The sequence below is a fragment of the Vanacampus margaritifer genome, chromosome 7 (assembly GCF_051991255.1).
Source record: "Vanacampus margaritifer isolate UIUO_Vmar chromosome 7, RoL_Vmar_1.0, whole genome shotgun sequence".
Lineage (NCBI taxonomy): Eukaryota > Metazoa > Chordata > Actinopteri > Syngnathiformes > Syngnathidae > Vanacampus > Vanacampus margaritifer.
The window spans coordinates 17,433,423-17,456,647 of record NC_135438.1 but is presented as its reverse complement, the minus strand read 5'-3'; the positions used below and the strand labels follow the sequence as shown (position 1 = coordinate 17,456,647).

Below are 23,225 nucleotides of genomic sequence, written 5' to 3'. Positions count from 1 at the left end.
ATGTGAAAACAACTGGTGTGAGGAGGCAAAACATTTCACCAATCTATCATTTTTAATAAAACGTGGCAACAACATACAAAGAATATATTTGAAAAATATAGTTTCATAATTGTGTTAACTTGGCATAAATAAAACCATTGGCTATTTACAAGCATTGTCAGGGAAATCCGTCCCTGCGGTGAAACGAGCGGACGACCGCTGAGAAAATAGCAACTTCTTGTGACTCAGCATCAATAAGCTTTCCTCTTCAGACACACAAGTCTCATAAAAGTAAATTGCCGTCAAATATTAGCCTATTTGTCATGATGACATCAAGCGGGGGGTGGCAAATTGGATCACACACGCACAGCTTTACCATTCATCAGTTTGTGCCCTCGCCCGGACCACCAGCATAAGCATTGATTACTGTGATGAATAATGGCACGGGCTAACTGATCACTCTCTCCATTCTCTCGGGATTCTTCAACTGCACAGCTGAGAAATAAACTGAAGCTGCTTTTTCAATCGAACGCACTTAAGCTCTGATGTGGAATGATGGCCAAGTGCGCTGGGCCTCCAAACAGTCAAATATATGATAGGAGGTCCCGAGTTTGTCATATGATCATATATAGTGTGCCCGCTTGTGATAAGATGCAATTTTATATCACGTCAGCTGGGGATGAGGCTTTAAGCATCAGCACTTGCCCTCCAAGTTGGAAAAATAACCAATTTATTAAAAGGTGACATTTCAGATTTAAGTACCATGCAGGTGGAAAAAAAAAACACCTTTGTATAAATCAAATATAAATCAATCTTCTGCATGAAAAAGCATCACACCACAAATTAATGAACTCTCAACAAATAGCATAACCCCCCACTATTCAGACTTTGATAGAGATAATAGCAAGAAAATGCAAGTCATCGCTTACATTAAAAGGTCAACCATAAATAATCTTAAAATGTTTTAAAGGTCATGAAAATTGAAAACAGATCCACAAATATGCAGGGGATTACTGTCCATCAATATACATCCAACACAACAGACTTCCCAGGCATTTACTATACTGGATATTCATTTTCTAAGTGGAATGGATTAATGAGCAGCAAACGTGGACGTTGTACGGAGATGTTGAGTTTATAGGCAGACTCCAGCGGACAAGCGCAGAACGTCATCCACTCGGGTGGTAACAAAGTCAGCGCGGGGGCCCTCGCCGCCTGTTGTCCATCTGAGTCAGTCGACCCTCCCTGGCCAGTGCGCGCTCCGCACCCACTCGCTCAGCTGTTTCCATGGCGCCGTTGTTTCGGTGGCTGTGCCTGACAACGGAGCCCTCTTCTGGATAGGAACGCGGTGACAGTGGGAGAGCAAACAGAAGAATGACATGTTCTTTTATTACATTCTCTTAATGAAAGTTTTATTATGATGATGGTTTTATTATGTAGCTTTTGTACTTGTTCTGTACTGTAATTAAAAATGTAGCTTGACATTGAATATTTACTAACTATAGTGTTGTCTTTCTAAATAAAGCAGGCACTTTTGCTGTGCCCGAATTGGACAATATTTCACATTGTCGAAAATTTACTCGTGAGTCATAAGAATGAAAAGACCTAAAAATGACGGCCCTCTAACGAGTATACAACAACAGAAGCAATGTTAACTTTCTTTTCATTTTTTAAATATTTAATACTTGTATCGATATTACGACGGTGTATTAGCGCCACATAGAAATATATGTATTTTTTGTGAGAACTTGCGAGTTTATAAAGTGACAGATTTCCGAGAAAAGAACTTACGATAAATAAACGTAGCGTACTACTCGGATGCTTGTGCCAATACTTTTCAGTCGGGTTTTCGAATAAGGAAAACAGGACGTCCCAATCAAATTCGTCTATTTACGTCACGTCGTCTTTGTGAGCAGCGTCACTCTTCAGTCATCAAGTTTTTCCCTCAACAACGACATCATTCACTACTGTCTCTCTTCGGCTAGTAACCATGTTGGATTTTTACTCCGTCTCCACAAAAAGAAAAGAAAAGAAAGAAAGACTTCAACGAGTCGCTTTTCTGACATCACGTCCGCTCTTCGCTCATTGGTTCAGTCTACTGTCTGTTAGCTCAGGTTTGCCCCGCCTCAGAAATGCGACTGATAAGGTGGTCGCTGGATTTCCAGGCTAGCAAAAAACGCCTCGCTTGGCGAAGGTTCACACCCAGAGGATCAAGCATTTAAGTTGATTTGTTAAAATAAATATTTACTTGTACAGAATTTTTATTTACACATTCCTACATTTTTATTTTTATTTTTTTGTACAAGTAGTTAAGTTAAAGTGTCAAATCTGCTTGCAATTACCTAAAGTATGCTAGCTTCTGATTGGTTAGTGTTAGTCAGCTGATAGGGGGTCAGGAAGTGTTGTTGCTCTAGTTGCTGTGTATGAAGAGTAAAGTTTAAATTAAGAATGAATCAGTCCATCCTGCCTTTTCATTTTATAAACAGTGTCCCATTAACCACCAACGAATCCTCACATTAGACTATCGCTACGCTCCGTATTTTTCTAGTACGTTTGAGGGTTTTTTTTCTCACAAATTTGCCACTTTATAAACTCACAAATTTACGAGTGTTTTCTTGCAAAGTTAGTTTATAAAGTGGCAAATTTGCAAGTTTTTTTCTCAGAATATTGTCACTAAAAACAATATATACGTGGCCCTACTAGCCGTTGTACAATTTAACTAAACAGCGGCTCATAAAGAAGATATGCATATTTGAAATTGAAAGTTATCATTTGTTTATACCGTACTACATAAACAGATTTGCATTTTCAAGCTGGAAATACAGTTTCTATTTTGAGTTTGTGTCCGCTTAAAATAAAAATGAACATTTGTTGCACACTCTTTGCTGTCGACAGTGTTATCTAGCGTCAATTACAGCAAACAAAAAACAAAAAAACTAATCACAGTGCAGTATGCATTCAACAGTTTGTGAGACTGCAGGAGGTCCACAAATGAAATCAACATTTACAAGCAATGTACTTTGTGCATTAAATAATGTTGAATTTTGGCATTACAACATGAATAGTTAAATATAAAAGACTGTTTTTTTAATAAATGTATTTGTGAAGCAAAGTCTAGAAAGTATAGATGCATTTTTTTAAATTATATATAAACAAGCAAAATCAATGGTTTTTTTTAAATAAAAATAATTATGGTAAGTCAAAAAGGTTATCTATATTATTTTTAATAAAAGCTTAAGCAAACTTTATTCTCAAATGTCACTGTTAAAAAACTTGGTGTCATTTTTATCTGCTAACTTGTAATCTAACTTAATATCCATCCATCCATCCATCCATTTTCTTGGCCGCTTTTTCCTCACAAGGGTCGCGGGGGTGCTGGAGCCTATCCCAGCTGGCTTCGGGCAGTAGGCGGGGTACACCCTGAACTGGTTGCCAGCCAATCGCAGGGCACACAGAGACGAACAACCACACTCACATTCACACCTAGGGACAATTTGGAGTGTTCAATTAACCTGCCATGCATGTTTTTGGAATGTGGGAGGAAACCGGAGTACCCGGTGAAAACCCACGCAAGCACGGGGAGAACATGCAAACTCCACCCAGGAAGGCCGAAGCCCGGACTCGATCTCACGTCCTCTGCACTGGGAGGCGGACGTGCTAACCAGTCAGCCACCGTGCTGCCCCTCTAACTTAATAGTTACTTTTAAAATTAAGCAATCAGTAGTGACAAATCTACTTTTTCACGGTAACTATGGCAACACTGCCTGTAAGGTAATGACTTTTGACGCCATGGTAACATACTTTGACCTTTTTTTGGGGGGCAATTTAAAACTTACCAGAGGCGGACTGTGGCCTGGCTGTGCCCAGTGTGATCGGCTGCAGCGGGTTGGAGGGCGGCGCAGGGGACAGCATCCTAATCAGATCATCATCCTGATGATCATGGTGATCCTCTCTCACACACAGCTGGTCTGCATGTGGACACATCCAAGTTTATGACACCGTTTGACAACGCCGAGAATACTGTTGAACGTAACACACCTGGTGAATCCGCAGAAGGCTTTGGAACCCATGAGGAGTTGCCAACCTAGAGCAGAAGTGCATGAATCATTCAGTTGGAAAATCTGGGCCTTTAAGTTAAATGGTACTTGGAAAATATGAAATAATTACTCCTTAAATATTAGCGATTTTTTCCCTCTACAATATTTTTAAAACTATCCTTACGTCCACTAATCAATCAAATCTTACCTGCATCAGGAAACTTCTGCTCTTTGCAGCGCGCCACTGCTCTGGTGTGATGTAGTTATCAAAACCGTAACAGCACTGTGCAAAGAGGGACATGTTTGTTTGTTTAACACAATATATAGAAACCAAAACAAAGCGTTTTCATTTTCAGCACACTGAGCTGATGATGCTTGAAGACATTTGTCATTCAGTCAACCGTCTCACAGTCTTTCTGCTAGTTTCATCACTACTCAGAAAGTCGACGGGCCCAATTTTGCTGGAAATGTAGTGTACGCACGCACACACGCACACACAAACGAGCTATTAGATATCACAAGCCGCTCTGATGTTGACGTGCTCCTGACAAGAGAGATGAACTCAGAAGCCATCAGAGGATTAATTAAACACAAGGTCATAGGTCCTTTCTAAGAGCCTTTGAGTTATCAGACAAATATATCAGAAGGAAAACAAGCTCCCGGCAAGATTTGACAGAAACCCACGCAGTATTTCTTTTCTACAGAAAAGTGTCCAGTATAGTGGACCCTGCTAATAAATGTCCCCGAGGCCATACGATTTGTAGCCAGGGTTAAATGTTTTGGGGACAACGTTAAAAAGAGCAGACTTAAGCCTTGACGGTCACTTTTCCATTACACCTTTTCGGGGCAGCGTGGTTACAATGGAACCACTTTTCAGAACCGCCGAGTCCTCAAAATGCAGGCCAAGCAGGGCTGTGTCATCGCTGGCTGACAGATGGAGGACTTAAAGGGGAAGTCAAGCCCAATTATTTTTGGGGGGGGGACAATAATATGTTCTATGCAGCCCCACAAGTCTAAGTATAGTATTCTGGTCAGAATTGTGTTAGTGTGAATATGAGTTAAGCAGCAAAATCCAGCAGTTTTGATCCATCTCATAGGGCGGCCATTTTACCACTTACTGTCGACTGAAGATGACATCAATGTTGCTCTGGTAACAACCAATCCCAGCGCAGCTTAAAAAAAACAGGTGAGCTCTGAGTGGTTGCTGCCTGAACCCTGAGCAACTGTGACAAAATGGCTGACCCCTGAGATGGGTAAAAACGGCTGGATTTTGCTTCATTACTCATATTCCACAAATTGAATATTAATCAGAATGTCATCTTCAGACTAGTTTGGTCACATTTAAAAGGAACCCCAACTGTCATGACAAATTTGCTCTTTAGTATGTATTTGGTTGTTACTAACTATGAGCTTCATTTTTCAAAAATCATTTCCAGTTTAACACATTTTGTAGCAACTTTATTTGGACATACATGGCCGCCATTGTTATTTACGTTGCGACGCATTGAGTGCGTAATGACATAGAATGGCGGCGATTCTCTGCCGAGCAATGTGAAATGCCTTTTAAGAAACCAAGGTAAGCCTCCGTAGCATTCCTAAAGAAACAACATGCGATCGGTAGAGTCACCCTCCCTCACGCCGTGCTCTCGTTCATTAACCGGACGCATTCAAGAGTTTTGATCGTCCCTTTAAGAACGCTACAGAGACTTACCTTGCTTTCTTTAAAGGTGTTTCACATTGCTCGGCAGAGAGTCGCCGCCATTCTACGTTACTGCGCACTCAATGCGTTGCGACGTAAATAACAATGGCGGCGTCCGTCCAAATAAAGTTTCTACAAAATGTATTAAACTGGAAATGATTTTTGAAAAATTAATCCCATAGATATGTTGGTAACAACCAAATAAATAATATAGAGCAAACTTGTCATTACAGTCGGGGTTCCTTTTAAGATATGAAATGTTTAAGTTTGACTTGCACTTTAAGCGATGCAACAAAGAACTCCACTGAACACGCCAACAGAACAAGCCTTCTGTATGCTCTAGCATAAAAAACAACATTTAAAACATTTAAAATAGAACGTATTTATACGTTTTTTTGGGGGGGGGGGTGAGTTAACAATTTCATATGTATCAATATATGAATTGTGGTTTAGATTTTAGCAAACCTCTCTCCACGCCACAAGCGTCATTATTTCATCCATTGGTACAAATTATATTGTAAATATGGTTAAGTTTTGTTGTCAAACTAAATATGTCAACTGTATGTACTGTATTATTATGTCTTGTCTCGCTTGCTTGAACCCGGAATTTTATTTATTTTTTCTTGTGTGTGAATTGTGAAAGCTTCTGTGCATTTGATGGGCTGTGATTTTTGACGTCGCCACGTCAGGCAACAGCTGAATGGCGGCGAGTGTACACTGTAGACTCTTGCTCAGTTCAGTTGATCCCGCCTCAATCCTGCCAATTGATTGGCGCCTTTTGTAATAGCAAAGCAACGTATATACAGAAATCATGGCTTCCGGTGAGTATATCAGCATTTTGGCCCAGATTTCATACTTGACAAGTACAGTACAGTTAATTTGCGAGGGATCATTATGATTTCAGTATATTTTTGTGACATTTATGTTTAATGGTGGAATTTCTCTCATTTAAAATATATGCCTTGGTTCAAAAAGGTTGCGAATCACTGACCTTGTCTACTGAATAGTACTGTTGCTGGGGGATGGACTTGTCCTCCATGTCCATAGGGGGCGACCTCTCACTTGCCCAGGAGAGCGAGCACGGCATCAAAGCTTGCCGCCGAGGTTCGGATCCCGGAAGGCCGTCTGTAAGTCCTTGGTCCTGACTTGCAAGCCGACCCCTGCACATAGTGCCGTCCCTGTCTGTTTCAGACTGGACTGCTGAGGGGTCCCTCAGGGCTCTGTTGGGAATCAGACTTCTGGGCGTATCATAGTGAGGTGTGAGCAGGCACTCATCACCAAGCGGCTGAGAGATGCACCGCTCCTGCTGAGGTGTGGATTGGGAAGGTGAAGGCGGAGGATTGGGAGGAGGAGGAGGAGGAGGAGGAGGAGGAGGTGCAGGTAGACTGACCAAGGAGCCAAATTCCTCCCCTGCACCCTGAGTGACCATGTCCACACTCCCCGTACAGGAGGAGAAGCTGCCCGAGCTCCCGGTCGCGATCCCAATGCCGCTGTCCAAGGAGCTCTGGCGCCCGCTGTCATGGAGACCACGAGGATGGGGCTGTGCGGAAGATGGAGCGCAGCCGGCCATCACGGCAGCGTAGAGGAGGTCATCCGAAGAGGTCAAGGCCTTCAGCGTGGACGAGCTGGACGCCGTTTCGCTGGGGATGTGCAACTTGGCTAGCGGCTCAGCCCAGAAAGGACGTCGGCTCCCGTAGCTGGTGTCTGATTGGCTGGAGGAGGAGCTGGAGATGCTGCTGCGGTCGTCCCCGGCAACAGATGTGCTGCAGCTGTAAGTGGAGGCTGAGAAGAAAGTCAAGTTAATTGACTCTTTTAACACTTCGTCATTAACTTGTGCAGAAAGCAGGAAAGCGTTCATCCAGAACAGAACAATCAGCATGGATGACTTGCGGCCTGCAGTCAATATACTGTACACATTATTACTATTATTATTATGACTGTAATTAAGACTTACAACAATTTGATTCCCCATCATAGAGGACATCTAAATGGTCTTCAAACCGGGGCCTGGGGCCCTACGGAGGTCTGCAAGCGGTGGTTTGGAGGCCCACAAAATAATGAATGAAAAATGATGTTCTATCTTTGTTGTTCTAAAATTATGTTCTATCCTATCCCAGAAAAAAAGAATAGACACTTTTGGGCCGATGTAATATAAAAAAAGACTCCTTCCTACCTTAGATTTAGGCCACTTAAAAGTGGATATAATGGTGACATAGCATCACATGAATCTGAGATCTATGCATTAAGTATTTTTTTTAAATCCAGGATTAAAGATCTAAGGGTTTTTTTGGACAACAAAAGTAATGTTTTTTATTCTTCAAAAATAGAGTACAGTATTGTGTGTAAAATGTTGACTTATTTTCTAGAAAAAAGGTTAAACTTTGATAATAATAATAATAAATACCATTTAGTTCCTGTTTGATTTGTTTTGACCTCTAACCACTAGGGGGCAATGTGTTTTTGTTTGTTTACCTGAGCCATGGGCAGGTGGCCACTAGCGGACAGGTGTTACTGATTAGGGAAGCAAACAATTTCCAAGGGGTGTTATCTTGTATTTTTAGCGTTTATATTACTTTGAGAGTTGTGATTTTGCGTATTACAAATTAAATGTCAACGATCAATCCAATAAAGAGAGAATTCTGTGAGTTTCTTTTTTTCTTTGCCTTTTTTACAAGAAGTCAAAATTAAACCAGTTAGTGTCCACAAGTGTAGCGGACAAGCGATGGTGGACAATCCCCTACAGCTCCCATGGCATTTAGAAGTACATACTATTATTACTGTATGATGCCATGTCTAATTTGTGTTAGGTCTATGAGAGAGCCTTTGGAACCATTTCTCCAACCTTAGTGGTTCCCTAGCTAGACCCTAAAAGTTTGACTTTACCTGTGCTGCTCGCAAGACTGCAAGTGGACAGCATGCTGAGTCTTTTCTCCAGCTCTGAGGCTTCCTGGTTGATCCGTTCTTCAACTGATACCGGATCAGCATTGAGGTTCTCTGCTTTAGCATTAATAGCAGAAAAAATATATTGCGGTAAAACTCTATGCAGAGGAATGTATCAATATTTGTACCAATGGGGAGGATGCATACAAAGCCAAAAACAGCAGCCATGAGCTACAGTCAACCATGTGATCTGAAAGCCAAAGGTCAACCATACTAAATTAACTCATTCACTGCCATTGACGGCTATAGACGTCAAAAATTCTTTTAACTATTTCTATTAGTTTAACATCTTTTTCCACTTTTGTTAAGAGTATGTAAACCTAGATTTTTTTTTATTGTACATTTAGAACAGATATAAAATTTGTGAACTTGTGAAGTCATGCGATTCATTACGATTAAAAATTGTAATTACCTGACACCCCTAATTTTTAATAATTTTTTTTATCGCATCAGTTAACTCACAATTAATCACAAATTTGATATCTGTCCTAACTGTACAATAAAAAAAATCCTAGGTTTTCATACTCTTGTTAACAAAAGTGGAAACAATTTAACTAATAGAAATAGTTCAAATGAATTTTTGACGTCTATAGCCGTCAATGGCAGTGAATGAGTTAAAATGTGTGTGCTGGATATAAAAAGAGCAATTTATTGTAACTCCCTGCAAAAACAAAAACGAAAAAAACAACAACTCCTGTTTCATTTCTCTCCATAATGGCAGAGAAGGATGTGAGCGTGAGCATGTGTTAGTGTGTGCACATTGCAGTGTGCGATGTTGTGCACGTACTGTAGGTGACAACAACCCAACCCCTGTGTGTGCGCCTCGGGTCTTTAACAACTAATCCTTTAACGTGCCCATGCCAAGTTTCTTCACAACAATTTGTGAGGCGTCAACTGACATCCCTCCAGCATGGCTAGGCTAGGCTAATTTTAACAGCAGTGAATGTCGCCCGGCCCCACAGCAGGCGGCCTTTACATTTTTTACTAAAGCTGCGGTATGGGCAACAAAAAGGGAGAAACATCACAATGTTTAACTCCTGTTCTGACTTGGCATTGTGTGAATATAATTTGAAATAGTTTTGTGGAAAATAAGGAGGTCTCTTCCGGTGGCGTGCTTGTTTCTATAAAAAGATATCGTCAGATCTTTGGTTCACATCCCGTGTCTCTCCTCAGATGTCACTACAATGCCTTGTCTTAGAAATGCATGTGAACTTAGCAACACATTTCGCACAAGTCATGTGCAAAGGCTTGACCCACTAATCGTAAGCTGACCTTTAGGGCTGCGAGTATGTGGCATTTCCGTCCTGAAACAAATGCTGGAGTCTTGACGGGCAGCAAAGCACGCATGTGTGTGTTCACCTGGCAGGGAAGGTCGCAGCCCATGTGGCACCCTGCTGGGGTTGATGCCCCTCACAATGCAGTCAAACAGAAAACTGATCTGCTCCCCATCTGAGCAGGACAAGAAGAAAACTCCGGCCCCTGCAGCAGACATGAAAAATAGGAAACAAAAATTAGAAAGAGAAATGGATGAAATATATATTACATATCATTACATTTTATATTATATCTAACAAAGAATTTTTTTTTTAATGACCTTAGTTCTTCTTCTTTTTAACTCATTCACTGCCATTGACGGCTATAGACGTCAAAAATTAATTTGAAAACTATTTCTATTAGTTTAACATCTTTCCCACTTTTGTTGACAAGAGTATGAAAACCGAGAAAAAAATTCATTCACTGCCATTGACAGCTATAGATGTCAAAAATTCATTAGAACTATTTCTATTAGTTTAACTTTTTTTTCTCACTTTTGTTAATTTTTTTTGTTGTTGAGTATGAAAACCTTAGAAGAAAAATTGTACATTTAGAACAGATATAAAATGTGTGATTAATTGTCAGTTAACTAGTGAAGTCATGCAATTAATTATGATTTTTTTTAATTAATCGCTTGATGCCCCTAATTTTTTAATAATGTTTTCTTTACCTAAAGAAAAGATTATTAAAAAATAAAAATAAAATAATTAAAATTACTTAAAAAAAGAAGAAGAAATGATTATTAAAAAATTAGGGGCGTCAGGCGATTAAAATCTTTCGTAATTAATGGCATGACATCACTAGTTAACTCACGATTAATCATAAATTTTATATCTGTTCTAAATGTACAATTTTTCTTCTTCTAGGTTTTCAATTTCAACAAAAAAAAACTTGTTTAACATTTTTAAAAATGTTAAACTAATAGAAATAGTTCTAATGAATTGTTGACATCTATAGCCATCAATGGCAGTGAATGAGTTAATATAAACTATTTACTTGAACAAGTTAAAAAAAATAATAATAATTGTGTACTTTGAACTAGTTCATGTAGGGCTACTTTTTCTCCCCAGTCCACCCCTGGCTGTAAGCTATAATTGTCCAAATTGTAATTAAATATGTAAATATAGTGTTCCCTGCATACTCCCAGTTAGGCACCTGCAGATTTGCATATACATTGATTTTTTTCTCCAATATATACTGTCTATATTTGTTTCTTTTGGGTGTGAATTTTCCCCCAATTTCCCTCCAGATTTGCATGAAAAACGCATATTGAATCTTTATCAGCGTTTTATTTCAAGACTTTTTTGGGGGTTAAACTCTCCTCCAATGCATTCTTATGGGCATCAATTATACGGGGATGTTTTGCTCTTCGGTGTGTGTGTGTGTGTGTGTGTGTGTGTGTGTGTGCGTGCGTGCGTGCGTGCGTGCGTGCGTGCGTGCGTGCGTGCGTGCGTGCGTGCGTGCGTGCGTGTGTGTGTGTGTGTGTATGTGTGTGTGTGTGCACTGAAGGACATGGAAAAATTGCTGCCATAGCACGCTGGGCTTTGAATTACTTTCACCTATCACACATTTGACAGCTTTCCAAACTCTGCAGCAGATCATTTATTGCTGCCTGTGGATGTATTTGTGTGTCTGTCTGCGTGTGTGTGTGTGTTCATTACAGAGGCAACATGAACACATGTGAACTGATAGGCCAGACACGGGCTCCGCTCCAAACATCGATTAGAGGGTCCTGCCCGCACGTTACAACAGCTCGCCTAGCAACGTTGGCGTGTTGGCTTTCACAGGGAGGAAGTCTGCAACAACTTGGTCGTCACATTTATGAAGTCCCCAAATCATTATTTCCTTTACTATCCGTTAAAAGCGCTTTGCACAGCAAGACTGTGCACAGCTGTGTGTGAATGCGTGTCACAAAGTTTGCCATGCCACTTTTGGTTGTCAACTGTACAGCCAGGGGTATTAGTTAGCATCTGAGTGCTGACTGTGAAAGTGCACCAGAGTGTGCACGGTGCCATTCTAGGACAAATTATCGCTCCACAGCAGCATTAGATGACCAAGAGACACGCACAATGATCCTCACACACACACAAGTTGAAGCGTAAAGGCTCCTGGGAAATGAGGGTTATTTGCTCAATGATTAGTTCCGAGTGCACTTCTCCAATCATAACTATTTGTAATTAATGCAACTCATTATTCTGCACCATTTGTCACTGATGAGGATTTAACAGTCAGCAAAAGTAATTGTAACTTGCCAAAAGCTAGATGACATAAACAAATGATACAATGAAACGGCAAATGTCTCTCATGCAAGAACTCCTCAGAAAGTTATTTAACTTTGAGTGTGTTTGCTTTTAAGTCAGGTCACACTCAAAGCTGTAAGACTTTTGTCCAGCATAACCATGCGCACCTTTATGCACTTTTTACACTCCGGTGATGAAAAAAAAAATCCTTTTTACTTAAAACATCAAGAACATAAGTCTAAAGAACTCACAGGCTGACCCTGCAAAAACCATTTCTTTGGGTATTATTTATGTGTTGATGAAGTTTTTACTAAGCCTCAGAACTTCTGATCCATTTGGACCTGCAGGAGAGCTAAACTGATTCCTGCCTTGAGATGATTTACTGAACTGGGTGTTCAAATGTTGACATTTCTTAGCTCAGTGAAAAGTAATAAAACTAATGGCTGCCTGGAGGGAACAAATAAACCTGAGTGAACGTGTTTGCAGAAATGCTCAATATTTCAGTGTTTGCCAAACTTTCAATTCAGGTGAATTTGGAAACATTCCATCATAATACACTTTATGACAGGCCTAAATAAACTATTAAATAAAACATGACTTACTATTACTTTTCAATATTTCATTTGTCAACAAAGCTCAAAATAAAATGAGCACAAGCACATACCTGGGCTTTTACATAATTAATAGTTAATATTTTTGTGGTTTGTGCGTTATTAGAAACACCTCTCAGTAGCTATAATGCAGTGCAGTGCCACATCACTGCAAACTAAAACCACAATAATATCAAATCAAACTTTATTTATATAGCACTTTTCATAAATAAAAATGGACATGGTGGGACACAGAGAAACCATGTGAGGAAAATAACAAACTTGTATTATATTTGAGTATTGCAAAACTAACATTTCTCTGTCAAACAAAATTTTTGCAATATTGCATTTGTAAATATTAATTTTTGATGCAGCTTTTAATTTCCATACATTTGATGAGTGGATGTAGCTGAAAAAATTCCGCTCGCCCTTTTTTCTTAATTATGTACATATAATTAACACTGAGGTTATGTAGTAAAAAACAAAAACAAAAAAGCTTTTGGGTGCTTTTATTTTGTCGCACTTCCGGCAGTCCACTATTCATTAGAGTATTTTACACCCAACAAAAAGACGCTAAAAAAAAAAAAAAAAAAGGTCCGTGATTCAACATGTTGCTGACTGGAACGCCGATTTATGTTGTTGCTGTCTAAGCACCTAGCTGGAATGGGGACAAGGTATTTGTGTTGATTTATTTGTTTTATTGTGATTTTTTTTATGACGTGAAAAAAAGGACTTTTTGTATTTTCCGTAGAAGTGAAGCTAATGATAGCTTCTTATAAGTGGTTACTTAATGCTACTTACTAGCTTCCTGCTTTAGCAAATTTTTCATATGTACAATTGTCTTGAAGGTGTATTTGACAATTTGAAGGACTGTTATTTATGTTTATTATGTGTTTGTTTACGGTATAGCTCTTACGTACGCACTCAACAAATGGAACAAAGAATAAAAAACTTCATGGAACACCAGTACGCCTCACCATTGTCTGGCTGGGTTTGCTACAGCAAAATGTGTTTGTTTTTTCTGTGATTCACTTACTCGATGGCTTATCTCGACTATCGCTGAGATTGCTGGGTAATATATCTCTGAGGCCAATAAGAAGACAAGAAAAGTCTGTCGGGACACCAGGAAGAATGTAATTGGCTGACAAGGCCAACAAGGATGCCTAGTATTAATAGCAGTTGGTCATCGGAGCACGGAAACAAGAGCCTGTGGACCTCATGGCTAGTCGGGTAGGAGCCACGAGTCGACGCGTACATACTGTACACACAAAGCAATTTCTGGTGGGAAGTAATGCAGTCTGACATGGATTAGTTACTTTACATTGTAGAAAGTGGGTCTATTCATTACAGCTATTTGATTTAGTCCCCAGTGGGCAGTCCCCCCCCCAAAAAAAAGTCCGCCTTAAATATACTCAACAGTCACAATATAAGGAACACCTGCAGAATATAATAAAATACCATACAAGAGTTGACTCCCATATTCTGCCACTACAAAAAGAACCAACTGTGTTGTTCCCATAGAAAAAAAAATGGAAGTTGTATAATCATTCTTTCCATTCCAGGCTCATACTGTCACCATCATATGGGGGGGGGGGGACTTCCTCCCGGAGAGGATTGTGTTCCACTGTACGTATATCAAGTCTTACTCACAGAATCCACAGCGAGTCCCGCCCTCAAACACGAAGCCATTGGGCACGGCGCCATATCGGCGTAAATTGGACAGCTTCCAGTGGCCAATGATGACGGGAGGGAGGCCCCTGGTGAGGGCCAAGAGGTTGTTGCACAGGTGGAGAGAGGCGGGGCCAATCTCCAGTTTGGTACCAGGCTCCACGTTGACACCAAATCTGTGGACTGCAGGGCCAAAACAGAGAGCGATAAAAGTGAGTCAGACAGAATTGTGCCTGTGAATATTCTCGTTCAGCCAATTTAATCTAACGCAACTGGATTACCAGAACAGTCCAGATGCGATTCATTCAATGGCGTCCTGAATAATACATAATAATTTGAATGAAAGTAGCTTTTGTGAAATCACGCTGTCATTTTAGAATGTCAATTCATCCCTGGCGTTCATGTAAGTAATGTGTTCCAGGCCTCATGTTGATAAAACCGAAATAACTTATTTTATGATTTAAACTAAGGGAATGGGTTTGAAACCTTATCTCACTGCAAACGCAGTTTCTAAAAGATGACAAAGCCTTTCATTCAAATTCACAATGCTTATTTTCAAAATGTGATACATCATCTTGGTGAAAGTCAAAATCAATAGCCCAGGAAAACAAAGCAACAGATGACTTACATCTGTCAAATTCAGGTTATATTCTTACCACATTAAACAGTTGTACTGGCTTCAGCATGACTATAAATCTGAATATAATTACAGAATACAAACTAATCAAATATCCTTGAAATATATATATTTTTTTAAATAGGTAGGACTCTGACACGTCGTCCCTACAACTGGCCGGTCACACAAGAACAAAGTTATGGTCACCTCAAGTCATTTTCAGAAAGGCGTTCAATACATTTGAAGATTTACACCATTCACAGATTGTTTGCGTGGAGTAAACATTTTTGGCTGGCAAATACATTCGAACGCATTTGTCAATACGTTCATCAAACTTATTTGCAAGTACATTCGAACATGCTTGTAGTCTAAATGCTAAAACTTCACATTTTCCACATAATACCACGAGGTATTGAGGTGCACATGCGCATGTAAAAACAAAACAAACAAAATTTAGCATTTGACCTACATTACCAATACGGTCGAAAATTAAGTAATTCAATATGTTTATTAGTCGTTTTTATGATTTATTATTATGCCTGGAGTGCACGATTTCCGTTCGGCATTTCTCCCATAATGTCACATGTGCAACTCAATACCCCATGGCATTATGGAATTTTTTTTAAAATTAAACATATTTGCAAGTACGTACTTGCAAACACGTTTAAATGTACTTAAATACATTCGAATGTACTTGAAAATACTTTTTACTGTATTGGCTAGACAAAAATGTACTCCACATTGACAGTTCTCCGCCTTTGTAATTTGGACTTCAGGCGAAATTTGAATTTGAAAATGCACTATAAAGTTGTATTATTTTTTTTACGTATTTGATCTTGGACCAGTACAACTCCTGGTTCAATTTGAATTTGTATTAAGCAGCCCTCTTCCTTCTTCCGTTCACATTTTGACATCATGGGACCAAGACAAACTGATCAACAGTCACCTCGCCAATGCGAGGCTTGAAACAGATGTTCTCAGAGGGACGTGGCCACTGGCTGAGCTGAGTGTCACAGAATGTCATCAGCCAGTTGCAACAAAAAGACTGAAAAAGTCGTAGGAAAGCATGCCGGCGTAAAAGTTGACTAGCTTGGAAATGTACAACCTGCTGAAAAGTTTGCCATAAAGCTTCTTGTTCGACAACAGCAAGATCTGCAAAAAGTAATGAATCTTTCGAGTAGGTCAACAACAAAAAAAAAATTCACCTGAAATCTAAATATTACCATGAAACTAATCTCCTAAAAAACGCATTTATGCTTTCAAGGCTATCGTCTTATCAGCAGAAGACTCTGCGACCGACCTTCTCCCAGGCTGTAGCGTACACGGGCGTCCCAGGCCAGGAGAGCTTCTCGACTGTGGAAGCCCAGCACCAGCGTGTGCGTCAGGCAGAGGATGGAGAGGGTGTAGCTGACGCCATCATAACCTGACCCTGGCTCCACACCATAGATGCCCTGAGAAAAGCATCCAAATATGGTATTTTTTGAATAGAGCAAAGTATAAGTCATAACATGGATGTAGTCCAGCTTTCCATATCTGATGTGTTATCGTTGTTCTGTTCTTCTTTAGAACATAACTGTTGCATTATAGCAGAATCTACAGTACATCTCCAGGTTGTATGGAATTGAGAAAAAAAACTAAATTTTACTTTAGCTAATATTGTGGGTGATTGTAGCGGCATTCCACTTGAGTTGTACAAAAAAAAAATCTGCATAAAAACAAGCTGTGTACCTCAAGTGTCACACCGAGACGCTCCTTGGTTTTCTTCTTGTCTTTGTAGGCCAGCACAGACAGGCAGTCTGCAGGACACACACACACACACACACACACACAGCGTGACACGAGCTTTACACATTGGCAGTCGCTTTGTGCTTAATAACATCACACAGAGTAGCTTTGTGTCATTTGTGGCGTGTGTCTGTCTATGCAACAGCTGCCATAGCAAACCCTAAAACAATGAGCTGATCCACTGGCACAGCTGAGAATGACAATCACTGAACACCCGCAAACACACACGTGCACACACACTTACTCACACGCACACACATCATTCCAACCATGTTTGCCTATTTCCATATATTTTACCTTATAAATAATGATGTTCTAAACACAAGGATTTCTTCCAAACTCACAGCCTATGAACTGTTTTACTATATGCTTATCTCTCAGTTGATGTTCAGATTGTAGACTTTCCAAGTTTAAAACGACATGAAATTGACCCAAGTGGTGATTTTTGCGCAACGTCCACGTGTTGACGAGCAAAATAGAGCTTCTGGGAAGCACACTGCGCATGCCCAAATGACGGTTTATGGTTATATGAGAATATGCAAATAAGACCACTGAAAGTATCAAATTAAGTGAATAACTGCAAGTTTAAAAGAAGAAAATGAAAATACCTGCGACCGGAGAAGGCTTCCGAACGACGACCCAGCGAGTTTTCCACTGTGATTGAGGAGACAAATAAAAACAATTTAAGAAAAAAAAAACATCCTCATAGGCTCTAGAAACATTGTTAAAGTTGACAGCCAAATAAAAAGTTGAGAAATTCACCTTTTTCCCATCTCTAAACTTGACTTGTCCCTCCGCGACAACTGTATCCGTCATCTTCTGACATGGTTCCGAGCAGCTGAGCTGTGTGTGCGCGTGTGCAAGAGCGTACGCGCGCGCTTGTGCGTTGGGAGGGGGTAACATCAAAATAGCATCAGCCCGGCAAACTGCACTTTCTCCCCGTCAGTCGGACCACCACTGCGTGGGCGTTAAGGCCCCCGATCGCCGGGCCCCAGCCAAGTTAGTACAGTTGTCGTCTGAACTTCACATTGTTTCGATAAGAGATAATTAGATTAAAACGGCATTACTCGCATAAATTTCAATTATCTCCTAAATCTGACCTCCAGTAGTGTTAGGCCAGGATTTAAAGAGGGTGGGCCTCATTTAAATAACGAAATCTGTTCTCAGTAGAACTTCCACAAAGGCTACGGACTGGGGGGGGGGGGGGGTGGGGGGGGGGGGGGGGGGTTTAGTTCCTGTTTATTAGCTATGCTACTTCCGGGTCTATGGATGATGATGGCGTAGTAGACTACAGATGGTGCCAGTTTGTAAGTGGGGGTTGTATATTTTATTTAAAAAAATAAAATAAATAATAATATATATGTTTATATATATATATAACCATACTATATATATATATATAAATAACTTACCTGAGATATTGTGATTCGCACATGGCAGATGTTAATACAGTAATATTATTCTCCAGTAAAATACTTTATGCATATTTATTGGATTTGTTAGGGTAATGAAATAGTTTCGACCAAACTAGTTTCAATAATCAGCCCCAACTGGACAGTCTTAAAACACTTAATGTAAAAAAAAACTTGCAATGTCGGAAAACCGTGATCAATCATCACCAAAATGTATGCGCACATCTCTTATTATAGACCTCTATGTTATTAGAATGATTGCCTCACTTAGTTGGATGTTATGGACACCGATACATCTTAATGAGAAAAATTCATTAAATAAAAAATAAATAAATGAGGCAATCGTTCTAATAATTGTGATGTCCACATACATTTCTGTAATCATTGAGTGCAGTTTTCTGACATTAAGTAACATTAAGCTTTTTAACACGTACGTAAAGTTTTACACTGGCATCCACAAAAGGGACTGAGACCATCCATCAGTGGTCTTTACAAGGGTACTAGATTCAGAATCAATTAATTAGAGCTGATGGTTTATAAAATGAGCTCCTGAGTCCTTAGTCTAGATGTCATTTTCAGTCAATAGCAAGGAGCAATACAAGGCAAAATGGCCACCCCTGAGATGGATCAATACAAGTGGATTTTTTTTTTTAAATTCATGTTCATTCAAACGCAATATTAATTGGAATACTGTTAAGACTAGTCGGGGCACATTATTGTCAAAAAATGTTTGACTTACTCTAAGTCTAAAAATGTAATTGTTGGTTGAAGACCCATGACATCTAGTTTCACAACATGAGTGGAAATCATGCTGATTAAATAGCTTAGTCTTAATTATGTTCCCATTTAGATTTTTTTTTCTCCCTGCACACCAACTTGCTGAGTTTTATTTGTATGGTCAAACATTGTGCATGCAGTGTACAGAGTGGAAGTGGGACAGATCACATGATTAATCTGCTCCTCAGTTGTTGACCGTAGACTCTTCACCTCCACTTTAGCAAGCCGCTTCAGAGGCAAAGCTTCAGTCAGGTCAGACATTGAGTAGGTGGGCTCTTCATACAAATGTTGCTTTCAGTTTATTACGCTCTATTGGACCTTTGCCCTCATTCTGCGCCAACTGTCTGTTGGCTTTCACCATAGAGGGAAGGTCCGAGGTCTGATACACGGCTGACCTCATCCTGCTACCACGACAACGCAGCTCCGAGGCCACATCCTCCCACTTCATGTCCAGTTCACGACCTCGAGGGCCCCGCCGGTCTCGCGAGCTCGCGCGGGCTTTCCCGGCATTGACAGAATCGTGACTCACGGCGACATTGTCCACATCCAAGGCTTGTTTGCTAACTTTGCGGATGGAGCGGGACGAAGGCGATTTGGATTTGCGGCGCGAGCGGGGAGGAGGCCGATGGGGGGCGGGAGGAGGAGATGGAGAGGGAGGTGCATGATTGGATGTTGTTCTGCTCACAATTTTGAGACTCTCTCTTCTTTCCCTCCCTCTCCATCTGTCTCTGTTGTTACCTGAGGACAAAGAGGCTGCAGTAAAAAAACAAAATACATTAAAAAGGTGAATAGGGAAAATATGCAAAACACAGCAAACATGCTTGGAAAACTTATTTGAACTCACCTGTCACAATGACAACACGACAGGTGCACATGAACATTATCCAATACAAGAGCTGTATCCAGATAACAATTTTTTCACCAGGATGATAATGCATGTTTTTTTTTAAATATATATTAATGCTTACAATATTTGTTGCCTCTGCCAAAGGTATCATTTTACGTTTATGTATACTAGCAGCATAATGTAAAAATTCAAAAATAAAATCACGGAGTTGCACATTTATCACTCCAATCTAATACTTTCCCATGCTCTGCCCCTAACAGAGCCGTTTGTAATATCAACTTATTTACCTACATGAGAGGAGCAAAACCATTTGTTATGATGTAGTGCATTTGTACAGCTTTTATTAAGTACCCCACAAAGACACCGCAGTGTGTGTGTATAGTATATGTGCTGGTTTGAGTGGCTATAAAACAACATGGAGCGTGAAGTAGGCCTACTCGACATACAGTGTATGTACCTGATGACTTAGTGTAAATGAAATAAAGAATTTAAGATGGCCAGCCTGATCCATTGGCTTGGGTCCATGAATCCTCAGCTCCGCTCACCCAAGATAACCCAGAGAGAGAGAGAGAGAGAAACACGCACACACACAGGAATGTAGTGGGTATGACAAGTTATGACAGTTTAAGAAAGAGCTTCCTGCTCTACTGATGCCATCCAGTGGCTGACAGGAAAAATGGCTGCCTCTCTTTCTTTATATAGCGTTCTATTTAAAACCCAACAGAATTGACTTACAAAAAGTCAAAATGTCTTTCAGTTTCAAAGTATTAAGTATGGTTATTCTAAGAAACAGTCGGCAACTAAGCCAGGGAACCAGTATTTCTGTCTGTCTATCAGTCTGTCCATCCATCCATCTTACCGTTGACTACAAATTTCCGTGTGTTTCCGATCGCCAGCAGATGGCGCCCTTTGAGATAAACAAGCTAAACTCACAGTTTAAATGTAGGAATTTCACAGCTAACTGTAGTCTCCAGATATCCATGTCTTTGTATATTTCCCCTGACAAAGTCATCAGAAGAAGAAAAAACATTTGATTGAACTTGACACTTGCAAGTTACAGCCTAATATGACAAAGCTTGGCTAACAAGGCACTGGGCTGAAGGGAACCCATGCATATCTGTAGCCCAGTTCCCCCGAAAAAGCCTCTGTACCCGGAAAACAAAAGCTGTACCCCCCTTTTTCCCTCCCTCAATTATCTCTACCTCACACGTAATGAGAACTAAACAGAATAGGCACAAGCAAGAGGAGACGAATATCAAGGGAAACAACGAGGGAAGTTTGTAAGGATTCAGGACCTGAATTAAAAGAAGTTGGGAAAAAACACTGATAGTATACTAGATTGACTATGGGCTAATTTTAGAGCAATGTACATTCAGCGGACACAACTTTGGGACATTCATGGGTTTACCAGACACTATCAGAGATGTATTCATTTATATATATATATATATATATATATATATGTGTGTGTGTGTGTATTACGTTGTGCTTTTACTTTGATGTGGGGCAGGCGGATCTGCACTGCGTAAAACAGAGCTATTTATTTATTTTACTTAATGTTTGATGTATGCCAGCAAATGGGAAATACTTATGACAAGATTCAGTCAATTAATTTATCAATTAAAAATGCACCTAAATTAAATATTCACCTATTAGTGGATTATTATTATTATATAAACATTCTTTGTTTTTTATTTTATTTCTGTTTGTTTTGGGAGAGTCAACCCCTGCTTTTTAGGATAAATGCATATTGGAAGTTTTTTAGTGTTTTTTTTTATTTTGTGATGATCTTTGTTTTGTTGATTAGGTTGTGTCGAGATTTTTAAAAGACGTGTTCCTTGTGTTATTGTCTCGTCAAGTTTGATCATGTCCACTCGTCATCCAATCATCTCCGTCAGCCTCGTGTGTCTTGTTTAAGGTGTCTCTCATTGCCTGCGTCCAAATTCACAAGGCTGGGTCCTCCGAAGGCCGAATTTGTCGGCTGCATGACGTCACTCCTGGCGCGACTTGACAACACGCGCAGATCTACCGTCAAGCAGCACTGATAATCCATTTATATGCAAGTCCCTGACACCGTGCGTGCTGTCTAGTTGCGCCGGAAATGACGTCATGCAGCCGACAAATTCTGCCTTCGGAGGACATAGCCTTGTGAATTTGGACACAAGAAATCTTCAAGACAGTCTGTTGTTGCTGTCTTGAGTTTAGTTCTCATTTCCCCGTATTTGTTTACAACTTTAAACCTTGTTTTGGACTTTAATGTGTTTTTGGGTAACTAGTAGCCTACCTTTTTTTGCCTTTTTATTTGTAATTAAATTACCTTTTCAAGCATACCTGCCTCACCTCCGTGCTTCCCTGCGTTTGGGTCGTCAACCTCCATACAAAAACATTTTGGGGATTTAAAAAAAAAATCATCCAATGGATTTCACTGGGTGTAAATTATACATGCATTTTTGCTATTTGTGGGCAGGGCAGCTGTTGCCCGCTATTTGCGGGGTTCCACTATAAAAAATGTATGAAACCCAGTGTTTTTCCATAGTTTGAAGCCTACGAGCCCCTTATGGTGACATTCAAAGAGAAAAAAAAAACTGTGTTCCCTCACTAAGTATTTTTGCGAGGGTACTTTCTTCCATAGGAACCTGGAAGCAACCTGAGGAAAAATAAAAACCTAAACCAGCATCATTGGTTCAATACATTAAAATATCACAGAAAAGTTATTTCAGTAGTTCAATTTAAAATTCAATACTAAAATGGATTAATCAAAGGAACTGTACTTACTACTATTGTATCACAATACCTTAGTTTAAAAAAAAAAAAAAAACTATACGAGCACACCAAGTTCCATGTTTAACACTCCAAACATGCGTGAAATGAATGCTGTTTTTTTTTTAAACTATATTACTTTTGAAACCTGTTTTTAATGTCAGGTTGCTAATTTAATGGCAAAAACGCTGCTCTGTTTGGATCATAAATCTGTAAAATCTCACGGCACAACACAGCTGTTTCACTTTTTCAATTGAAATGCTGAAAGTTACAATGTTCAAATTAATGTGATGCACCTGTATATTATGTTGATGTTAATAACGGTTTGCTGACATCATCCCAATCATCTTTGCAACGGGATCACCCTGCCATGCATTCATTCAGTCACGACTCACGACCACCTTTAGAATGTCAACATCTGCATGAAAGTAGCCATATTCTCATCTTTGCACTAAAGATGAAATTCTATGAAATAGTGCAGCATTGTCATGGGTTAGCTGCTTTGACATGTGGCATGTCACAGGACTTGGATAAAAGTTGAAGGACAGAGAAAAGAACTAG

The 23,225-nt window shown here is 39.9% G+C and overlaps 1 protein-coding gene across 3 annotated transcripts; it reads right to left on the bottom strand.

The window, feature by feature from the left end:
- Positions 1 to 33: 33 nt before the first annotated feature.
- On the bottom strand, positions 34 to 18,063 carry dok7b (docking protein 7b). 3 transcript variants are annotated; one of them, XM_077571544.1, is made up of 12 exons: positions 17,631 to 18,063; positions 17,477 to 17,522; positions 16,812 to 16,879; positions 16,384 to 16,534; positions 14,450 to 14,650; positions 10,015 to 10,134; positions 8,599 to 8,712; positions 6,707 to 7,497; positions 4,225 to 4,299; positions 4,018 to 4,063; positions 3,816 to 3,947; positions 34 to 1,312 (listed from the first exon to the last, which is right to left on the bottom strand). In XM_077571544.1, the coding sequence occupies exons 1-12, from the start codon at positions 17,769 to 17,771 to the stop codon at positions 1,173 to 1,175; spliced, it is 2,025 nt and encodes a 674-aa protein (XP_077427670.1). In that variant the 5' UTR covers positions 17,772 to 18,063; the 3' UTR covers positions 34 to 1,172. The 3 variants fall into 3 exon arrangements, with proteins under 3 accessions (XP_077427670.1, XP_077427672.1, XP_077427671.1); XM_077571546.1 differs by having other exon boundaries at positions 34 to 1,309; XM_077571545.1 differs by having other exon boundaries at positions 8,599 to 8,709.
- Between the last annotated feature and the right edge of the window lie 5,162 nt (positions 18,064 to 23,225).

Bases quoted from the DNA above. Each gene is read 5' to 3' on its own strand.
- dok7b (XM_077571544.1), bottom strand. From the start codon at position 17,771: ATGTTACCCCCTCCCAACGCACAAGCGCGCGCGTACGCTCTTGCACAC. The intron at 10,135-14,449 runs GTGAGTAAGACT...TGTCTGCTGCAG, and splicing joins CGGGACTCGCTGTGGATTCT to GGGCCGGAGTTTTCTTCTTG. The intron at 8,713-10,014 runs GTGAACACACAC...TTAATGCTAAAG, and splicing joins GCTGCGACCTTCCCTGCCAG to CAGAGAACCTCAATGCTGAT.